Source organism: Trachurus trachurus (assembly GCF_905171665.1).
Source record: "Trachurus trachurus genome assembly, chromosome: 1".
Lineage (NCBI taxonomy): Eukaryota > Metazoa > Chordata > Actinopteri > Carangiformes > Carangidae > Trachurus > Trachurus trachurus.
This window is the reverse complement of record NC_139891.1, coordinates 17,795,438-17,816,096: the sequence shown is the minus strand read 5'-3', so window position 1 is coordinate 17,816,096 and position 20,659 is coordinate 17,795,438. Positions and strand designations below refer to the sequence as shown.

At 40.1% G+C, this 20,659-nt stretch overlaps 1 protein-coding gene across 1 annotated transcript; it reads right to left on the bottom strand.

Annotated features, from left to right (window-relative positions):
- Positions 1-842: 842 nt before the first annotated feature.
- suclg1 (succinate-CoA ligase GDP/ADP-forming subunit alph) lies at positions 843-20,187 on the bottom strand. The gene is made up of 9 exons (XM_084001508.1): positions 20,080-20,187; positions 17,745-17,845; positions 14,413-14,529; positions 13,954-14,166; positions 13,361-13,418; positions 12,798-12,881; positions 10,220-10,371; positions 5,118-5,306; positions 843-1,277 (listed from the first exon to the last, which is right to left on the bottom strand). The coding sequence occupies exons 1-9, from the start codon at positions 20,111-20,113 to the stop codon at positions 1,251-1,253; spliced, it is 975 nt and encodes a 324-aa protein (XP_083857634.1). The 5' UTR covers positions 20,114-20,187; the 3' UTR covers positions 843-1,250.
- Between the last annotated feature and the right edge of the window lie 472 nt (positions 20,188-20,659).

Genomic DNA, 20,659 nt, shown 5'->3' with positions numbered 1-20,659 from the left:
GTCCTGTTTTGACCCTAAGGGACACTGAATGAATGAAGAACAAGCTGAGGGGGAAAAAACCCCACAAACATCCTACCTGCTGTCAAGATAGCTGCTAACAGACCAGCAAACATGGAATAACTGCTCTCATTCCTTCTTTATTGATTTTCTGTACTGGACTGTTTACTCATTGGCGTTTTGCATCATTTCACTTTATTAAATTTCACTAAAAAGGTGTAAAATCTCTCAAGGCTGTAGCATGCTTACCTGAGGTTAATTAAAGTTGCCACACAGTGTCGAAGTTTCAATAGCTTCCTCCATTTTAGACCCCCTTTACTGACAGACCAAGTAACAAGTCTTCTTGTTAGCACTCAGCTGCACAAACCTGCATGTGAAAGGTCACCAAACTTCAACTAATTTCAATTCAATCTGTGTAAACTTCATCCATTTTGAATGTGTTGAAATAAACCTGCCAATTCTCTTGATTGCTTTTGCACTTCCTTCATAATAAAAAGCATGAGCATTAACATTATAGAGGCCTAACTAAATACTATGATTTTACATGTCAGTCCACAGATGTACGGCTTAAAAGCACCTTCATCGTGACCCCTCAGTTCTTAATTAATTCTGGGCATATGATATGTACCTGGCACAGGTTGTGGTAGAAATCTTATCAACATGAAGCTCCTTTATTTTATATCTTTTGCATCACCATCTGTTTTTATACATGCAGTCTTGTGCTCCTTATGTTTACTTCAAAAAGATAGAAACCAGAAGAGAGATGAGCTTGTTCCATAACAGGACCACAACCGTTTCTCCAAAGTGCCACTAGAAAAAATTACAGACACAACACAGCAAGGAAATGATATGAGAAATATTTCTTATTCAGGTAGACAGCCAGTGAAATGCGTGATGGAATATGTCTTACAGGAGTAAAAATGAATGACAGATCACCAAGGTTACCGTGGCTCACTTCAGCCATCGGCATTGTGTGGAGGAAGAACAACCATCTATAAAGCTTTGACATTGGGTACAATGAGTTATTTAGGATACCATTAAGACACTATATTTTATTCTTTAATTATGTGCAAGGTACAACAAGTTCATGGCAGAAATTACAATATAAACACTGTATGTGCGCATTGTGGTTGAAGTAATCAGGGTTTACAGATCCTGTAGGGCATATCCACCTCCAGAATCAGGCTGTTCATCTCAAATTTGGAGCGGGGGGGCGGGGGGGAGTTAAAAGGATGGGTGCCTTCTCGCACAATCTACAACATCTTCCTCTTCTCAAACTCCTACAGAGATGGACAACAGAGAGGAAGAAGAAGAAAAAACAACATGATATGAAGTGAGACAGACAGAACTGGATGATTTATTCATGCAGAATTCACACGGCTCTGTTTTGATCCTGTGTTTTAGATCAGCTGTTGAGGAAAAGGGGGAGAACAGAGGCGGCTCCGGCTTTGGAGAGCCTGTTGTTTTTCCCGGAGAGAACACATCACGTAGCGCATACGTGCCAGTAAGTTCCAGTTGTCAACGATAAAACAGCTCACTTCCTGTGATTGATACACGCTCCACATCTGCAAAAATCTGATTTATGTGTGGTTATAGTTTCTGTTTATCAGCACAGTGCAACCATGTGACTATAAATGAGGAAGCATTATGTTGGCCATTAAAAAGGATGTCGCTATTTACATATTCAATTTGCAAAATATCACACAAACTGTGGGATGATAGAATATGTCGTTGCCTGAGAATTTTCCATTCCACAGGGGGAAAGTAACTTAATGCAAATGTCATTTATCAGGTCTACAGAACACACAAGTACTCATTGCACATGGTGGCTCACTGCTATCTGGCTTGCAGATACCTGGAGGTCTACTGCCACCTTGAGGAGAAAATAATCTCCTCTCTCAGCTCGACTTTCTGAGAAGGACGAGATGAACGAGGAGACATTTGGACAGGTAGGTGGTTTGGAGAATTGTGGCCTCGTTCATTAGATTTTTTTTGCTTCACAGATGAGGTGGGGTAAAGGAGGGAGTGGCGAAGCGATCAGTAATTAGGGACAACGCTGTAGAGGAAGAGTGAGGACAAAGAAAGAGTAATGGGATGGAAAAACAAGAGGAGGGAGGTGCTTGTTGGTCCACGGCAGCAGACGGTAACTCAAGAGGACTGCAGGAATGATAGCACCAAGGTAAAACTAGAGTGGTTTGTGTCGGAGAAAGGGAAAAAATGACTTTGTGTGAGACGGACTCAGACACTTGACAAGACAAGTCAAGAGGAAGCGGGGGAGTGCAATGAGAAAAGTAGAGGTTGCCACTCAAAGGGACGGGTGAAAAATACATCTGGATTCAAACTGAGGAGAGCAGAGGAAAACATGACGCGAATGAACAGTGAGACATTTACAAGCTGGCAATGACAACGGCTTTGACACACCTGAGGCCAGATGTATGAGAAGAGCGGGCGCCATAAATACGGTCTGTGAGCTGCCGTCAAGTTTTTTTGGGGGAGTTTGGAATTCATTGAAGCAACAGAGACTGGAGATTAAACGTTTCTGTTTGTGTGCACACATCTGTCAACATGTGCATGCATGAATATGGAGCAGGATAGGATAATGCTATCTAGTTCTGCTGCAGTGATTATGTGTTCCAGATATTTTGTAAACAAGTAAAAGGTCGCAATTAAACCATCTTGAATATGAATGTGGTCCTTCTCAAATAAACATATGTTTTCAGACACCTTGTCCTTGCACCAGTGGCACTAAAAATTCCTTTGGATATCACTAGCATACAGTTTTTAAATGCAAAAATAATAATAATCATAATTTCTCATCTTATATCATCCTGGGAACTTCGACACAAACTTCGTCCAGTTGGGTGTTTTTGCAGATGTCTGTAGTTTAATGTGTGCATTTCCTCTCGCTTGTTTGAAGTGAGCTGGGCTTAACTGGGAAAAACATGATGTCATGGACCTCCACGGTTCAGAGATATTAGAACCAGAATCTGATGACTGTTGCCGAGTTATTTGCTTATCATGAATATTTTATATTGTAAAGGAATACATAATACATTTTTCAGCTTAGTAAACAAGAGCCTGTAAAAAAATAAATGTGAATAAGAATAACTAATCATAATTTATGGAGCTGAAACAGAAACAAATTGTTTGAAAATCTTTAACAATGTCTATTGAAATAAAATATAAAGTCTTGGGCTTTAAAGCATTTTCTGTATGGTGAGGCCAAAAGCGGCAGCAGCCAATTAAAGGGACAGGATAAATCACACAATGCTGGAAACATTTATCAATAATTGAAAAAAAAAGATCCCCCCCAAAAAATAAAACTGAAGTAAAAGTGTATTACAAACAAATACATTACTGTAAGGAAAATATTTCCATGTTAAATATCAGATGAGAACTGTTTGTTGTCTGAACCTAATGTTGACGAAAAAAGTTTATTATGTAATATCCATTACCTGAGGATGGCTGAAATATTCCTAATAAACTCGCAACTGATGGTGTATCAGATATCAGCTATTAATATTTCATGGTTTCATTTCTCTATGCACCTGTCTGCTAGCTGTGCCTTCGACAAAAAACTCTGAAAACCAAACATCATTTGGTCCGTCATATTTTACTTTCAACAAGACGCAAATGGCTAGAGATGGAAATATTATCAACACACAGACAGTGGTAATGATAGCAGCATGCCGCATCCTGTTTATGCTACTGCGGAATTGATAATGTGAATCTGTATCTGTAATTATTATTATGATGATGAATAATGTGTCACGACATGCTTATGTAACGCTGAGAACAACAGCGTCTTCAGCTGTGTTTGTTCCATTTCGCTGGTACCACTTGGTAAAGTAAAAGCATTGTTACCTCTATCTGACGTTTCAATTAAGTGCAAACCTGTCAAAAATGCAGCACACGCCTGTTTTTTGGTATCAAATACACATTTTGATGCAGAATGTAAAGTCTAGACAAGGTCATTTTGTTCAGCTTATTGTGTTTTAGCATAAAAACATCTGCTGCAGCAATATGAATTATTCATAAAGTCCTAATTGAATATGATGACGCATGTATCCACTTCGGCAAATTTATGTTTCCCAACACTCATGTGGAGGCTGAGTCGGGTCAGGGGCAGCGGAGGAGCTCTCCACGACCTGCACAGCTGCTACTGGGGGTCATCATTGTTTCCCGCACCAAAAGCATTATGCCGCTCCTCTTATGTGTTATTACTCCTATTACCCCGGTCAATGAGATTAACAGAGATGTATGAACACAATGTGTGGCAAAATGAGCAACCGCGTAGCACGTTTTTCATCATTACACACAATGATTATGAATTAAACTTTGGGGGGAAAAAAACATGTGTAAATCTATATTCGCGTGCAGTAGTGCCAGCAGTGGTAATGAAAGTGTAAGATGATGAATGGGTGTAATACATGCTTTCACTTTTTATACATCTTGTTAACAGTGCTTCCCTAGAGATAAATTGAAATAAAGAGGCAGTGGCGCCAACTCAGCCACTGTCAACATGCATTTATTAATCTCTGCCCTTCTCTTCTGCTTTCCTTTACAACAAGCATAGTAACATTTCTCAACCTCACAACTCCCCCCTCCCAAAAAAGAAGTAATTCCTGTTCCCAGTAAACCTCCTCATATTGATAACTAATGACCAGCTGAGAATCACAAGCTGTTTTGTTCTTTGGAGGATTATTACAATGTTATTACAATGTAATTTTATCACCTGCTCACTAGGCATGTTGGCTACCAGCTTTTATCAGCTCGCTTATTCCTTTGTAAAACTGAAACATGACCTCAGTATTTGTCTATGTGTGTATTTTTTTTTTTATCACCCTAACTGAGTGCTTTATTATCTGTTAAGTAGTGAAGACTTAAAAACAAGTACCGGTACTTAATTATGAATGAATTGGAATAATACCTGTCTGCAAAACATCATTCATGATGAGCATTACTTCAAGTATTGAATAATAAGTGCTATAAATTATTTAGTCACATCCTTCTATAAAAATTATGGATATGTGGTCCTGTCCTCCAATACTCCCCATCAACACACTACAAGTGTCACAATAACTATCATTGTCCCTGTCTACGATAATGAGACGACTCACCTTGAACATGGTGCTGCCCAGCTGGGCCGGGGACATGCTAACTACAACTCCGGCCGACTGGAGGGCTGCGATCTTCTCTTTAGCTCCTCCCTTTCCACCAGCGATGATGGCGCCGGCGTGGCCCATCCTACGGCCAGGGGGAGCAGTTAGCCCCGCGATGAAGGACACCACAGGCTTTGAATTAGCACCCTGGAAGAGGGAGAGACAGAAAAATGTGTGGGAAATGCGGCAAAAAGTGGTAGAAAAAGAGAACAGGCTTGAGGGAAAGTTTGAGGAAACTTTACTATAAAGGAGGAGGGCATGAAAAGAAGAGAGGCGAATGCACAAAAATAGAAAGAATTGCTTTTCTGCACCTGCATTTTATTCATTCATTAGAAATTAAACACTCCATGTCCTCCTATTACAGTGCTCCCATGATAACAGGCTTGTCTAACCAGCCATCTCGGTCTCAGCCTGCATTATTAAAACAAAGGGTCAATCAAGCCATTTAATTGCATGGGTTGGTGTATGACCAGATAGAGGCTCAAGCTCCTGCCATTTCATATCATCTCATTTCTGAGATGGTAATTAGTCATGCAGGCACTGATTAGCTCAGCGCCTGTCCATGCTGCTTGTTCATTGATGGATGTTACGTTCAACAGTTAAGATCATTTCCAAGGTGAAGAGAGCTAATATTTCATCTTCAGCAATAACATCATTACCAGAGGGAGGAAGGACAGAGTGAGTGTGTGTGTGTACGCACAGCAGCTAATATTTCATAGTTGGGAATAACAATATAATTGCAGAGGATGGCTTTGTGTGCACACACATGCACTCTTAGTACTAGGCTTTCAACAGAGGCCTGTGGCTCATCTGGCAGACTGTTTTCACAGAGCGAATGTGGCAACAGCCAAAGCAACACAGCGAGGTCCTTCAAAGACACCCACACCTCCTGCTATTTCAGCTCCGAAATCACCCCCCCGCCGCCACTGGCAGGGACAAGATGGCAGCCACTAATACAAACTGGAGTTGACTTTTGATAATTAAGACTAGCAGGGACATATATCAGCCAGGGAAACGTTAAGGACCTTGGCTAGAAGTGTGCCGCTAATGAGACATTAACACTTGCACAGTTAACAGGGAAATGAAGAGAGGGAGAGAGAGAAGGAATATCACTTTAAAGTGCTCTAAATATGTGACAAGCATCTGTTCTGTGCATTGAAAAATGTAAGCACAAAACAAATTAGCACCAAAACCGAGTCAGTGTTCAGAAGTCGAATCACGTTCAGAATAAACAAACCACCCTCATGTGAATCAAGCCTTAAATCTACCTCAAACGAAAGGGGGTTTAATTACTCTATTAATCCCTGCCTCCCTGGATACTGAGCACTAACAATGCATACAGGGAGGGGAGGCACACCACCATTCCCCTTACTCGTCTTTTGTCTTCCACTGTTAGCAGTTCAGATATATTACCTTAATTATGAGACAAATAGGGTAGTTCCCCCAACTCCACTTACACAACCGGTGGAGGACTGTTCTATAAACACACTACAGCCTGCTCTGAGGTGAGAAATTGTATTCACACGCTTAAAAAGCCAAAATGAGACAATTATACACCCCTATAAACATGACAGGTAAGCATGAATGAAACTGGCATGTGTGTCTACATGTGGAGCCAACCAACCGTTTTTTTTTTTTTTACTCAAGGCTGCCTCCAGACTACAGCCTGCGTTAGTCTTCGGTGTTGTTTCCACAGAATTACAAGGGGTTTAGTTAAGCTCAGTGGAGACAGGCTGGGCTAAAAGTCAAGAGGCTGAAATGTGGAGAAAAAAAAGAAAAAAGGAAAAAAAGGAAACCATGAACCTCTACGGTAGCTTAGGTGCCAAATACTCCGACCTACTTGATATGCATGAAACAAATTGTAATATGGTTTTTCTGTGTAAAACCTATTTCTGCCTGCAGAGAGCCTGCGAAGCTGAAGTAATGATAGGCATACCTTTGATACAGGTGACTTCTTAAGACCATATTAGGTTGGCAAGCCCCGCAGACACTGATGAAGACTGAACCCTGAAATATGCCCTGCATCATAAAATCTGACAGCAGAAGCTGGTGGGAAATATAAGCTTGTTTTCTTGAATTTTACTGAATTAAGGTGTCGGTAGATAAACGGTCGGCAGTAACTCAGCTGTAACATTGATGGATACTCAGATCAATACTTCCTCACCTTTCTGGTATAATGTGTCTTTCTCAAATAGGAGTTCAATATATTTAATGTTGCATGACACAAATCAATCATGACACCGGACCTTTAATTTCACTGAACATTCGATACTAAATGTGTCCAGTGTGGCAGAATTTGTCAAGTTAATGTGAAGTGTCAAGCATTTAAAAAAAAAAAAAAGAGGAGGAAAAAAAAACTATTTTCTAAATGAACTTTTATGAATGATGTGGTCCATACTTGAACACAATTTTCTGCCGACGTTGGAACAATTTTGTCGGTTTCACATGAGATATTAATGTTGGGTCTTATCACTGTTTTTAAGTTGAGGAAAAAGTTGTTGTCTCATACAATCTGCTGGTACTTCATCACACTGCATTCAGAGAGCATTCACACCACTTCAATTTTTAACATTTAAAGGGATAGTTCAACATTTTGTCAAATTTGCCCATTGCCGTAATCCCTATAGTTATAGCAATAGTTAATTACCTTTATTTGTCGGTACATGTCGTTTTGAGAGAGAGGCACATGGAACTTTCGGTTTTCCCTAAATACACAATCCAACAACTCCAAAACGCTCTCGTTGAGAAGTTGTTACCTGCACATTCGCCACGCTATGAAATAATAATGTAACATTACGATACGGAGTTGTTTGCAAGGCAAATGCGTAGCCGGAACTACATTCCAGACACGGCTGCTGGGCGGAGGGATTTCAAGTAGTTCCGAGTATTTGCTTCATGTGTCGTAATGTTACATAATTATACGTTATTATTTCATAGCGTGGTGAATGTGCAGGTCACAACTTCTCCACAAGAGCGTTCTGAAGTTGTTGGAGTGTGTATTTAGGGAAAACAAAAAGTTCCATGTAACGACTTTAATCCTGCCCACTAGGCTCTGATTGGTTGGGTATTCCCTTCTACTGGAACAAACAGTGTTCAGTGGGCACCCCACCAGACCTATTTAAAAACCACTGAACAAATCTGAGGTGTGGGTGGAAATTCACAGGTCTAGAACCAGTTAGTTGGCCAGTTGCTTTATTATGTTGCCAGACCACCGTCAATCAAGTCTGGTCACACCACACCTACGCAGTCGTGATGAAGTATATTATCTCACTTTTTGAGAATAAATAATGATTCCCAAAACATTATAGCCTGACAAGCCAGACTATATCATTAAAATGTCTAGTCTGGCAACGACCGGTAGACCTCGGCTCAATCCAGGGGGCGGGATGAAGGCTGTCTTTCAAACTGCCTCTGCACACAATAGGGTAGCGCTTGAGCGCTACGACTAATCAGAGCGAAGAGCAGGATGACGTTAGCCTGACAAGCCAATTAAAATGTATGTCGTCATCGCGTTAAGCCCGCCCAACGACTCTCTAAACAGCGCTGTAATTGGCGCTGTGATTGGTGAACACAAACGGTGTTCGAGACTCAAGAAGAAAAAGACCAAATCCTCAATTTAAGAGAGGCTAATGATATTTCTTCATTTGATATTTTTACTTAAAAAATAAAAACTTAAAACATCTATACAAGTATCAAAATAGTATTAATATCTCAGGTTCTATGGAAATAACTAGGATTTAAAAACAAGGCTTATAATCAAGTTTTCAGCATCTTGGAAAATCACCGGTGCAATGAAAGATTCCTAAACTAATTGTTGAGCAGCTATTAAGAATAAACTACCACAAGGTGAGAATTTATCATCATAACAGCCTAGAGTGAAGTGTTTCATAACAAATGAGCGCACAACATGTGAGCTGATTTTTTTCACCCATGTCAAAGCTAAACATTCCTATCACAGGTAGGAAGAAGCTCACGGATGAGCTAAATCTTCCTGATCTTCGTTATAGAGAGAATCTACCTTCACTGTTTTGTAATGCGTATTTATACTGGGGAGATTTGGCTAAGCTCACCTGCTGCTTATTTCCAGTGACACTGTGCTTCACATTAATACAATTATTCACATGTGGCGGCAGCTCTGGGTGGGTTAGTGTAGTGGTGACTTGAATTCAAATGTATCTAAAGCAAGAAAAGTTGCTTGGTTGGTTTGGTACAATGTGAAAACAATGTCTCCCATCTTCTTTTGAGCTTTCTCTATTAAAAATTTGGTCATTTGGTGTACGACGTTCTACACAATTGACTTCCAACGAAGATCTGCAGCTTACTCCCACGCTCTGCTGGGCTTTTTCATGCATGTGTTTCATTTGAACTGCCCCTCGTTGTCAACACTCTGGGTGATTGGGTGAGTGAGTGGGGGCGGTGTGTGGTGCTGGTGTTTGTACTTTATTTGTCGACTGAGAGAAGTTATTCTCCTGAGACGCTAGCGGGAGATTTGCATGCATTAAAGCCGCCGAGGGCAAATCAAATCCATTTCTCAGCTCGGGAGCAACTATAAGCATGCGCACATGCACAGAAACAAACACATACACGCGGAAAAATGGACAGATTAAAAGTCATCTGCAAGGAGCAAAATGCCAAGCACAGGCCTGGTGAGGCCACTCGGCTCCGTAAACCAGTCACCACCAACGCTGCTCCTGATCACATGTGGGCATCGCAAAAAAAGGTTCACTCCTCGTGAACATTTCTAGAACATGCCTCATGAATCACACCGATCACTCTTTATCACACGAATCACACAACTCGCACAGACAGCACACAGGAAAGCCTGAGGCCGTGATCAAAAAGAAAGGGCACTTTCACAGTTCCTCCTTGTTCGGCTTGTACGATGGATTCCAGCGTTCACTGCAGCTCATAGATTTGAAAGGGCATGACTAAGGGCTAATTCAGAAAAGGATAAATGTTTTATATGAACAGATATATCTGCTGAGGTGACGCGCTGTAGCGGAGGATATTACAAGGAGAGTGAAGTGAAATAATGGGTGTCCAGTGTGTTATTTCCTTACAGAGTTGTGCTGTTTGAGGTACTCTGCTGCATTCTCCTCTGCATTGCCCCCGATTTCTCCAATAAGGATGATGCCCTCCGTCTTGGGATCCTGCAGGAACACCTCCAGACAGTCTATGAAGTTTGTCCCATTGAATGGATCGCCGCCAATACCTTGCAGGAGACAGAGCAAACCCTTGTTGGAGATTTAAGACTCTCAAAGGAAAGATGCTGTGAATATTTGACTATCACACGTCTGTTCAGCTTGAGAGCAGAATAAAAAGCTGGTGGAACTGGACATAATGTCTATATGGTCGGATGATCAGCATGACTGTTCTCAGGTGTTCACTGGGGTCGTGAAGTGTTGCTTATGAGCACATGACATGTTTCTAGATCGATTTAATTCCCTTATGTCCAACATTGGGTTTAATGGAAGTCATAATTCTGGTCCTATATACTGTGCACTGGCCTTTTATGTCCCTGTTGGTCTTCACCCATTCTTGTAGGAATCGTCAGGCTGCTTAATGCTTTGCTATACTGGTGTCTAGTTGCAGTTTGGTGTACAACAGGTAGAGTAAAGTGGGTTTATCAAAGTCTTTTCTTTTTTTTTTTGCTGTGTAACGACTGGCTCTGGAAACAGCTCAATGAGAGCGGCGAGAGGAAAGCTCCAGCCTCTACAACCAAAATAATGAGCTGAGGAAAAGCTCCACAGGGCTGAGGGGAGCCAGAGAGCCAGGTAATAACCTCACATACGAGTCCTGATACTTATTGTTAATACGGCGGTGTTGATTGCAGCTGCTTTAAATTCTACCTCTTAACACAACAAAGAAAAAAGAAAAGGAGTTTGAATATTTCCAGAAATCACTGTAGACCAGCCACAGTTCGTTACAGGTTAAATTGGACCTAGTTTAAATGAACACCGTTTTTCAATTTCACTTCAAAAGTTTGTTTAATGGTTTAACTGCACCAAACCACCTTTATTCCTTCATGGTAGTTTCATGATGCCCTTAATTCATTTCATACCTGAGGACCATGACTTATGAAGCTTTTCCAAATCAGAAGAACCCAATAATATTTTTTGAGAATAATCTCCACAGAAAATTACACCAGGATCTATAAACGCGTGGGTAAAACCTCTGCAAGACAAATCTTCATGGACAGAATGTCACCTAAATCTATATTCAAACCGTTAAAAGAACCTGGCCAACCAAGAGAAAAATATTGCATGAATAATAATAATCAAAGAAACACACATTATCAGCAATAATAATGACAGTGATGTTAAATATTGCACAAACTATAATTTGCTGTAGCCCCTAGGTCATACTCAGATTTAAGAAGTTGGTAGCAGAACCACTAATAAACCCCCTTAATGAACTCTACAATATTTAACACTGTTGCAGTCCTGGCTGCATGAAGTCTGGCTAGAGGACACACTGTAATTAAAATGTCTAAATAATAATGAAGCCAAGTTGTTTTTTGGTTAATTCAAGTGTCCAACCAACCCTTTAATACAGATTCTCTTGTGGCAAATAAGTCGACAAAAATATTTTTTTTCTTTAAAAAAAATCTACTTATGTGTGGCTAAGGCCTGACAGAGTTACTGGTTTCATTGGGTTGAATGGGATGGGCTCTGATCATCTCAATGAGAATGACAATGAGTTGCGCAAGACTGATGAATATGAAAGTTAGTTCAATTTGTTTTTTGAAGACAGCAACAGTGACTTTTCCATGTAATCAGTCAGATTCAGTCCGTGCTATAAAGCTGCACATATTGCTAATCCACAGGCGGTGTAGTAAAGTCGGTGAATCACAGAGACAAGGCTGTAAGAAATTGTTATAACAGGATGGGCAGTGATGTAAGCTCTATGTCTGTACTTGGGAGTTAGAAAATGACTATTACCTGAAACTCATACAGCAAAACCTGGCATTAATCTAAGAGCTTTGAGAGCATTAAACAAAAAAAAAGCTCTACACCCCAGTATGTCATCATGTTATGGCTTTTTTGCAGCTTCATTGACACCAAATAAATTAGCTGCCTTGAGAAGTTCATGTTCAGTGGCATCAACATGGATCATGAATTGGAAAACATCCTCAGTTTCTCAATAGCTCGTAAAAAAAGAAAAAAGCAGCCACTTCACCGTTCAGATATACGAAGGACAGCCTGAGAAATTATCAGAGAGGCGGTAAGTGGCTTTTTCATACAAAACATCTGAGCTGAACTGCATTTGCATCTGATGAGGTTCAGTGGAAGGTGAATGGGGTGAATAGATTGCCTCCTTTGTGTCTTTAGAGAAAAGACTGAAGTCAAAAGGTACAGAGTCATTACAGCAGCTCTTTTGGTACGTCTGGTCATTTTTTATGTGCTGTAACCTTTACAATGATAAGGCTGCTATCAGGTGACCATCTGGTCTTCAAACTGAATGCAATGATCAAACCTTCTAGATTTTTCTCTGTAAAAATCAAAATCTTTTAAAACTCCTCCGCCCTTGAAGTCGTACACAGTTTCATGATTAATTATTTATTTTATATCAAGCTGTTTGCTTGTTTTAATAATGTCTGGATATAACACTAACAGCTGTGTAACTGTGCCATCTTACCAATACAGAGGGACTGGCCCAGACCCACTTGTGTAGTTTGGTGCACAGCTTCATATGTCAGGGTACCAGATCTGGACACAATGCCTGAAAGACAGATTGAAGAATTAAATAACAACATCACAAAATGCTGTTTTCTAAAAGCCTTGCAAAAACAATGCTGCAATCAAGGGTGATAAAATGATATGAGACGCAGCATCTTCTTCTGTCCGTCTTTGAATGAATCGTTGTCAATACAGTATGACGGCAAGAGAGAAAGGATCACCGTCACAGCACAGTCCTGTAGCAGCTGTTCTGCGTGCGATTCGGGGATGACAGCAGTCGATTTATATTAAAAACAGACTTCCTGTAAAGGTTCAATGGCCAGCAGCAGCACACACTGTGCTTATCAAGCTGTCAGTGGCAGAAGCTACATCTACTGTACCATTTACATACAATGATGTGGAGATAACATTAGTACAAATTAAGTCCCCCCCCCCCCCCCCCCCTCAGCATTTAAAGAACATGTGAGCATCCATTCAGCAAATATTCTCCTGTGATTTCACAGACAAATTAGGAAAACTCACCAATTCTTCCTTTCTTGTGGATGTGGCCTGGCATGATCCCAATCTTGCATTCGCCAGGCTGCAAGTAAATACATTTCAGACTTTAATTAAAGACTATTTGCCATTAAACCAGTCACACACACTTCTCCCTTCACTATCCCTGTCTATCTACCTTTCTCCTCAACTTCAAACTCACCTGTATCCTGTTGAAGTTGTTTTTCTTTACTGAACAAAAGATCTCTCTTCTTCTCGCGGAAAAAACAATTAACTATTAAGCTTTTCTTTTCTACACCAAAAAAACAAGAACAAATTCAAGACAGTTCATGTCATAAATCTTAATGAGTGAGGATAATTTCTTTAATTGTTCCCAGTCCTAGTGCAAATTTTGTTCTACAATAAAATCCAGATAATATTATTCAACCTAATAAATAATAAAATTGATGCTCCCACCAATACAAGTTTGACTGAGCAGAATATTAATGCATTAAATCTGAATTACTCCTGGATCCTTGAGAGAGAACTTGTGCTTTCAGGCCTCTCAGCCACAACAACAACAACAAGAAAAAACAAAATGTGCATCAAATGTGTGTTTGAAAAAGAGTGTGTGAGCTTACATTGATGACTCCTGGGCAGTTGGGGCCGATGAGGCGGGTGGTGCCCTGGCGCAGCAGCTTATGTTTGACTCTCACCATGTCCTGCTGGGGGATGCCCTCAGTGATGCAAACCACCAGGGGCATCTCTGCATCAATGGCCTCGATGATGGCTGCGGCCGCAAATGGAGGAGGTACATAAATCACAGTGGCATCTGCCCCTGTGCCCTCCCTCGCCTGAGGTAAGGAATAAGAAGGTATTGGTCATGTGTTCAAAACAGAGAGAGAGAAAAAAAAAGAGGAAATTCTCACGTTATGAAATACTGCCACCTAATGTTCCTTTAAAAAAAACATCTGAGTCCTTCACAGGATATTTGCTGCAAATGTGTCAGCTCCACAGCACAGAGTTCAGCTTTTGTGTTTAATATATTTATGTATTCACACAGCATGGATAACCACAGAGGGAAAAGGAGCCACACGTACCTCCTTGACTGAGTTGAAGACTGGCAGACCAAGGTGCGTCTTACCCCCCTTGCCGGGGGAAACACCTCCAACTAACTGGGATCCATAGTCAATAGACTGCTGACTGTGAAACGTTCCCTACAAGGGAAGAGGGAGAGACGAGTCAGTGCGTGTACAAGTGTGTAATGAAGTGGGCTACAGCCACTTCTGCAGCGTCAACCTTGAGATATCATTACAGACAGAGAGGAAGGAGGAAATATGCTGCCATCCAAGATTAATCACCTGTGTCTCAGAGCAAAGGGATGGGTACAGGAGTGAGCATGGGCTCTGCTAGAGATGTAGCTACGGGTAAATATATTCAATGAGAGGGGCTCGAAACGCTCCTGACAGATAAATAATGATGTAAGCTTAGTTTAATCTCCTCGCAGAACATTTGAAAAAACAAATCAAAAGCCGGTTTGGATATTCTCCAACGGTGACTGGAAAATATCTCCAAAGAAAGGTAGTTTACAAAAAAATATCTGACATGCTGTCACTTCCACGCTGGCTATAGGGAACCTGTCGTGGCTGCCACAGATGGAGGATTTTTTTTATTCCTGACAGTCATGGAGTCGATTCATTTGCATCAACCCAAACAGAAAACACATCTAATTTGTTAATTGATTTTGAATTTCAATTGTTTTTGTAAATTTGTCAGGGGAAACACATTTAAACCTCAGGCTGTCTCCACACTGACACATATTGCCCATTTATTTTTCAGAGCTTCAGAGTCTAACACACATCTGGTGGCTCTGTGCTGTACTTTAGGGGCTGGGGAGTTGACAGTCGGCACTAAGGTGAGTAATTAACCCAAATCACTATGAATGCATGATGCATCCATGCTAATAAAAATTCCAAAAAAGACACGGTCTAGTTTTATTTTATTCTGATTAGATTTCTAATGTCACCAAACTAATAACAGATCTTTGAGGCTGATGCAAATCAAAGTGATAAATCAGTGATATACTATGAAGTATAAGCCACGTGCAGCTTTATTTCGTAACATTAATATTTTCTGTGAGGACAATTATAGATTGTGAGTGAGCAATGTAGAGACTGAGCAGAAATCTTTTATAGTTTAAGAATAAATCTGTCAGTGCTTTATTCTGGGGACAAACATTGTGACGCAGACACTTTTTTCTAAATTACCTCAAACATAGTCTGGCACCTCTGAAATGCCGTTACTTGTTGGACAACATACCGTATATGACCATTTAGTAGCCTGGGCGTTCAATATGCTAAATCAACTTGGAGCCCAGGTGTTTATAAGTATTTGCAACAGGCTACTATTTATTTTTGTAATGACCAGCACCAGACCATTATTTGCAAAGAACAAGGAGGTCACCGTAGGACAACTGGAACTAGTGCTTATACTTATTCAAGAGTGGGCGTAACGTTTTTAAAGTTCCCTTGTGTTCAAGCTTCTCTGGCTGGTTCCTTGCATTTTGAAGCCCTGAATGCTTCAGTATCATAGATGCAAATACCAGTGTAATTAATCGCCCGGGCTTTTAATTGAATGGGCGTTTATAACAGTTGAATGAGGTCAGACCCCCAGTGGCTTTTAGAGCACAGGTGCGTATTTGCACGCAGGTGACTATTTGGTCATATACGGTATACAAAGATATGATTATGCATATAATGGACATATGATGTGGATTTTACTTTCACCGCTTTATATCTCACAAATCCACGAGTTTATGTTTTACAGACAATTAAAAAAACCCTCAGATATCAAATATGTCCGACAAAATACAGCTGGGACAAGCTCATACAAAACATATTCTATACGTGTGTGATATAAGCTTATTTTCCAAACTTAAAATACAAAGCATGGACACTTAAAATTTGTGAAAAGATGCCAACACACAGAGTAAAGAAAGACACGGTGCTGGTGTTTGGAATACCAGACCAGTATTGGTACTTGTGTTTCACACTGCTCTGTGTTTGGTACAGATATCCCACCCTGGGCCCAATTGAAATGAAAACAAACAAGATAAAGCAGTAATAACAGTTAAGGGAGCACAATGTATTTTGGGAAATTAAATCCTGAGCAAATCTCAAATGTACTTTCTCAGAAAATTAGTGCACGGAGGCAGTCTGAGCTGATTTTCAGCTGCATCGGTCCTATCAGTCTGTAGTCAGTTAATTATTGCTGAATAGATGCTGAAACAATGTAGATAAAGTAGCCAAGGGTCATAACTACAAGTGAAGATAAATGACCTTAATGTAAAAATTATAACTAGCCTATTAAGAGGTATTAGAAGCCATGAATCAGCATTTTCCCCCCAAATGTAATGTACCCCTTCACCCTGCTAACTTTGCTGTTTTTGCCAGTCATTATTATCGCAAATGTTGGGACAATAAATTTGAAAAATGGTTTGCTTATCAAGCCAGAAAGACATGAAAATGTGCACTCAATAGCACTTGCTTCATTTCTCATCCTTTTCTAATTACCCAGAGTGTTCGCTGGAACTATATTTAACAACCTTTTATTATGTTGAAGAGAAAATGGGAGATGAAAAATGGAATGTGCACAAGGACAGAGGGAGGGATATAAATCTTTAAAGTCCGTGTTTCTGGCTTGTTGAGCACACTTGCCAAGATTTTTATTCTCCTTGACTGGAAGTGGTTCAAAATGAATCACCTGAGCTTCTCCATCGTTTTGAAAAATAACTGGTAGGGTCAACAATGTGTCACACAAAGTTATTATTATTGACTGAAACAATGACTATGGCTAGTCGTGGGGAAAAAAATAAAGTTAAAATTAAAGTTTCTGCCCAAAAAAGAAAACTGTAATGAAAGCAGAACAAATCTGATTTAGGTGCCTTAAGATCACGCAACAGTAAATCGAAACCAAGATCAGGTTTTTAGCATCAACACAGATCATGAAAAAGGAAAATACATTTTTTGAACTCATTTCAACATTTTGAATTACAGGAATTGTGACTCTTTGTGTCCCCTCCTGAGGCAACAAAGGTTTGAACAAACTGAACTGATGGTCTAAACATGTAGTTGTTGTATATTGCACATATTTTAATGTGCTCTGAAACACATTTGTGGCTTGAATTAAATAATTTTCTGCAATGGACTAAACAAACTGTAAAAACAAATTGTGAGAAGATTAACAGGTGGTGGAGACGACGAAGCTTTAGAATCTTGTATCTTTTGTGATCTTAGTCATAGAGAAAGAAGAGGAAATGTGTCTGTGAGATCTCTCAGCTGGAAGACTGTTGTTACCTAATCTCAAGTGACGCAATGATAATAATAATAGTTTTAAAAAAGCATATTGATGGTATCAAGTTGTCAGCACGAACCTGTTTCCCTGTGAAACCTTGGCAGATGACCTTCGTATTCTGGGTGATGTAGAGGTGCTTCCTTGACCCTGTATAACAGTGCCTGACTCCGCTCTGCTGCACTGATTGGAGAAACACAGACAGATTTTAGTATCAAATAAAAAATGTGTACAATCAAATCCTCCTATTCACATGCTCACAAACAATGACAATAACTGTCCTGATATATGTAACACGTTTTTCATACACAAAATACATAGAATTAAGCTGTTATTTAAAAAACTGTGCAGTTTTTCAACAAAAGCAGAGCTTTCACTTTTCACCATGAATAGAGTAAGGTTGCACCAAGAGTGATATTCACTTTTCTTTCAAGAAAACATCCTTTAGGCCAACATAGACCTCGCAGTGTTTTGTCGACAGTCTCTGTGCTTCAACATTTATTGTTGCTGGGCAACAACTTCAACTTTTCTCAGACTTGACAACTGAGTTTTACTGCACCTGTGTGGCCACATCCAGACTTAGTTTTTTTTTGCTGTGTATGGTTTTTAATTAGAGATGATGGCTTATTACAGCTTATTGGACTTGTTATGGTGTCAGATACTGAATCAAATTTGACACATGAGAACACATTATGTCTAATTACAATGACTGATTGGAAGTGTTGTGCCATCATTTACTACAAAGGTCTCTCTGAGCTCCCTGAGTATGATAAGGATAATTAATATCAATGTCAAAAAAGGACACTACTGGCACATTGCTGGGTAACTGCATACACTCTTATTAAAACATTATTTCTTAAGTATTAATTCACTAGAGTGCTTGGTGTCTTTTAACATTCTTTAAAAGTGCAGTGGTGTTTCAAGCAAGGGTATCATATTAAAATAACTTCTTACAATGTGACACAGCCACAATCTGACAGAATTATGAAGTAGCTTTTTTTTTTTTTAACTCGTTTCTTTTTCAACCAACTATTATTTTGCTTCTTCATACAATTACTGTGCAGTTCAATTCAATGTCACAGCTTCAGACAGCTGTGACATCAAATCCCAGTGTTTAGACACAACAAGTGGCAAGACACATACAGGTCAAAGTGCAAATACCGCGGGCGGCGGGCTCCATCAAGTTTTAACTCCACTGTGAAACAGCTGCCTGGATAAGGTCTAGTCAGTGTAAACAACAACCTTACACCACAGTTAAGACCAGTAATATACTGCTGCTGCTGCACCAATCAAAACATCACAATGACATACTTAGTTGGTTAGAGTAGAGAGATGTTTAAGCTGAGCATTCAGTGTAAAATCGATAGATAGATAGATAGATAGATAGATAGATAGATAGATAGATAGATAGATAGATAGATAAACAAGAATTTAGAAAATCATAATGTTGATAATGGATCTATTGTTTAGTTAAGTAAAGAAACCCAACCATATCCTGTTTCTAACTCACCCAAGACTTGGTCTATTAACATATGAAGATCAATAGTCTGATTCACACATATTGAACAAGTTTGAACCAGTTAATCTAAATGAATCAGATTAAACAGATTTGCCCTTTCTTAAATGCATCAAACAAAAGCCATCAACAAATGATGAGAAGTGAACACTTGACTAGGTGAACCTCTGTGTGATGTTAAAGCTCAATGGTTTTACACTGCATGCAGTATGACAGCAGTACAAGACCAGGCTACACACGTTACCATACATGAATGGCTGAACTTTGGTCTCCCCCCTGTGCCTCAGTGACAACTTATCTGTGACAGTGTGCAAAGTTCACTTCATCTCAGTGTCCTGTCTCGCTACCCAAACTGTGAGACTTGTTACAAACCAAAGACGCAAACTGCATTCTTACCAAAGCACCTTCTAAATAGAGCTTAGATGTCAAATCTCTGTAATGCACCGAGCTGTCCGGCTACAGGCTGCAGACACACACTCAACAACAGCAGCTCCTGCAGCTGCCTCCAGACCCTCAACAACATTACTCTGGTAAACACGGGGAGCACAGTGAGTGGACACGGGGACATTTTAGTCGTGAGGACACACAAGGTCAAAGATCACCGGCTGTCATGGCCTGGGGGTTAGAGTTAGATTTCGGTGGGACATTAGCCTTAAACTAGCTAGCTAGCTAGTTAGCTTGGTGACAAACTATCAATGGGGTTTACCATTGTGTCAGGTCGACAGGCTAATGTGGCTAACTAGCCATGAAGCTACCTGACAGGAGCAAGTGTAGGACTGAGAGACGCCACGATGCTCATCTAATGTACAACACAGGTGCAATAAATAAACCAATCATACAGAAACTCAACAGTGGGAAATGCTACGTTGAGTGAAAGTATGAACTGTTAATAAATACTTACAAAGCAGCCTGGCAAACAACCTGCTGTGAGACATCTTCGGTCATTCACCAATGACACCGGAGGCTGAAGACCTGACAGTCGGACTTTAGCTGCCTATTAACATCCCCGTGGATTTTAAAATACACTTTAAAAACAGGGTTATTTCACAACAGATATTTTGTATTGTCTGTTTGCTTATAATCAGCTGAATACGTGTTTTTACGATCCGTGAATGTGGTTTATAAGACAAACACCAGCATTTAATTTATTTCAAGGCAACAGAGTGGGCTACATAGGGCCGCGCTGACTTCTGGGTATTGGTGTTCTCTATACGAGTACTTGAAAGAAAGCTATGTCAGCACTAGAGGGCACATCAGGCACAAGGATTAGTTAAGTGTCACCCTGAATCATAGACTGTATATAAAAAGCCCTCAACACTATATTACCTAACAACAACCACAACAACAGCCACAACCACCACCACCAACAACAACAACAACAACCACCACAACAACAATGATAGTTAAAATTAAAACAAACACACACTTGACCTTGGAAAGAGTCTGGCAGAGGAAACATCTGATTACGCTGAATTGATTAA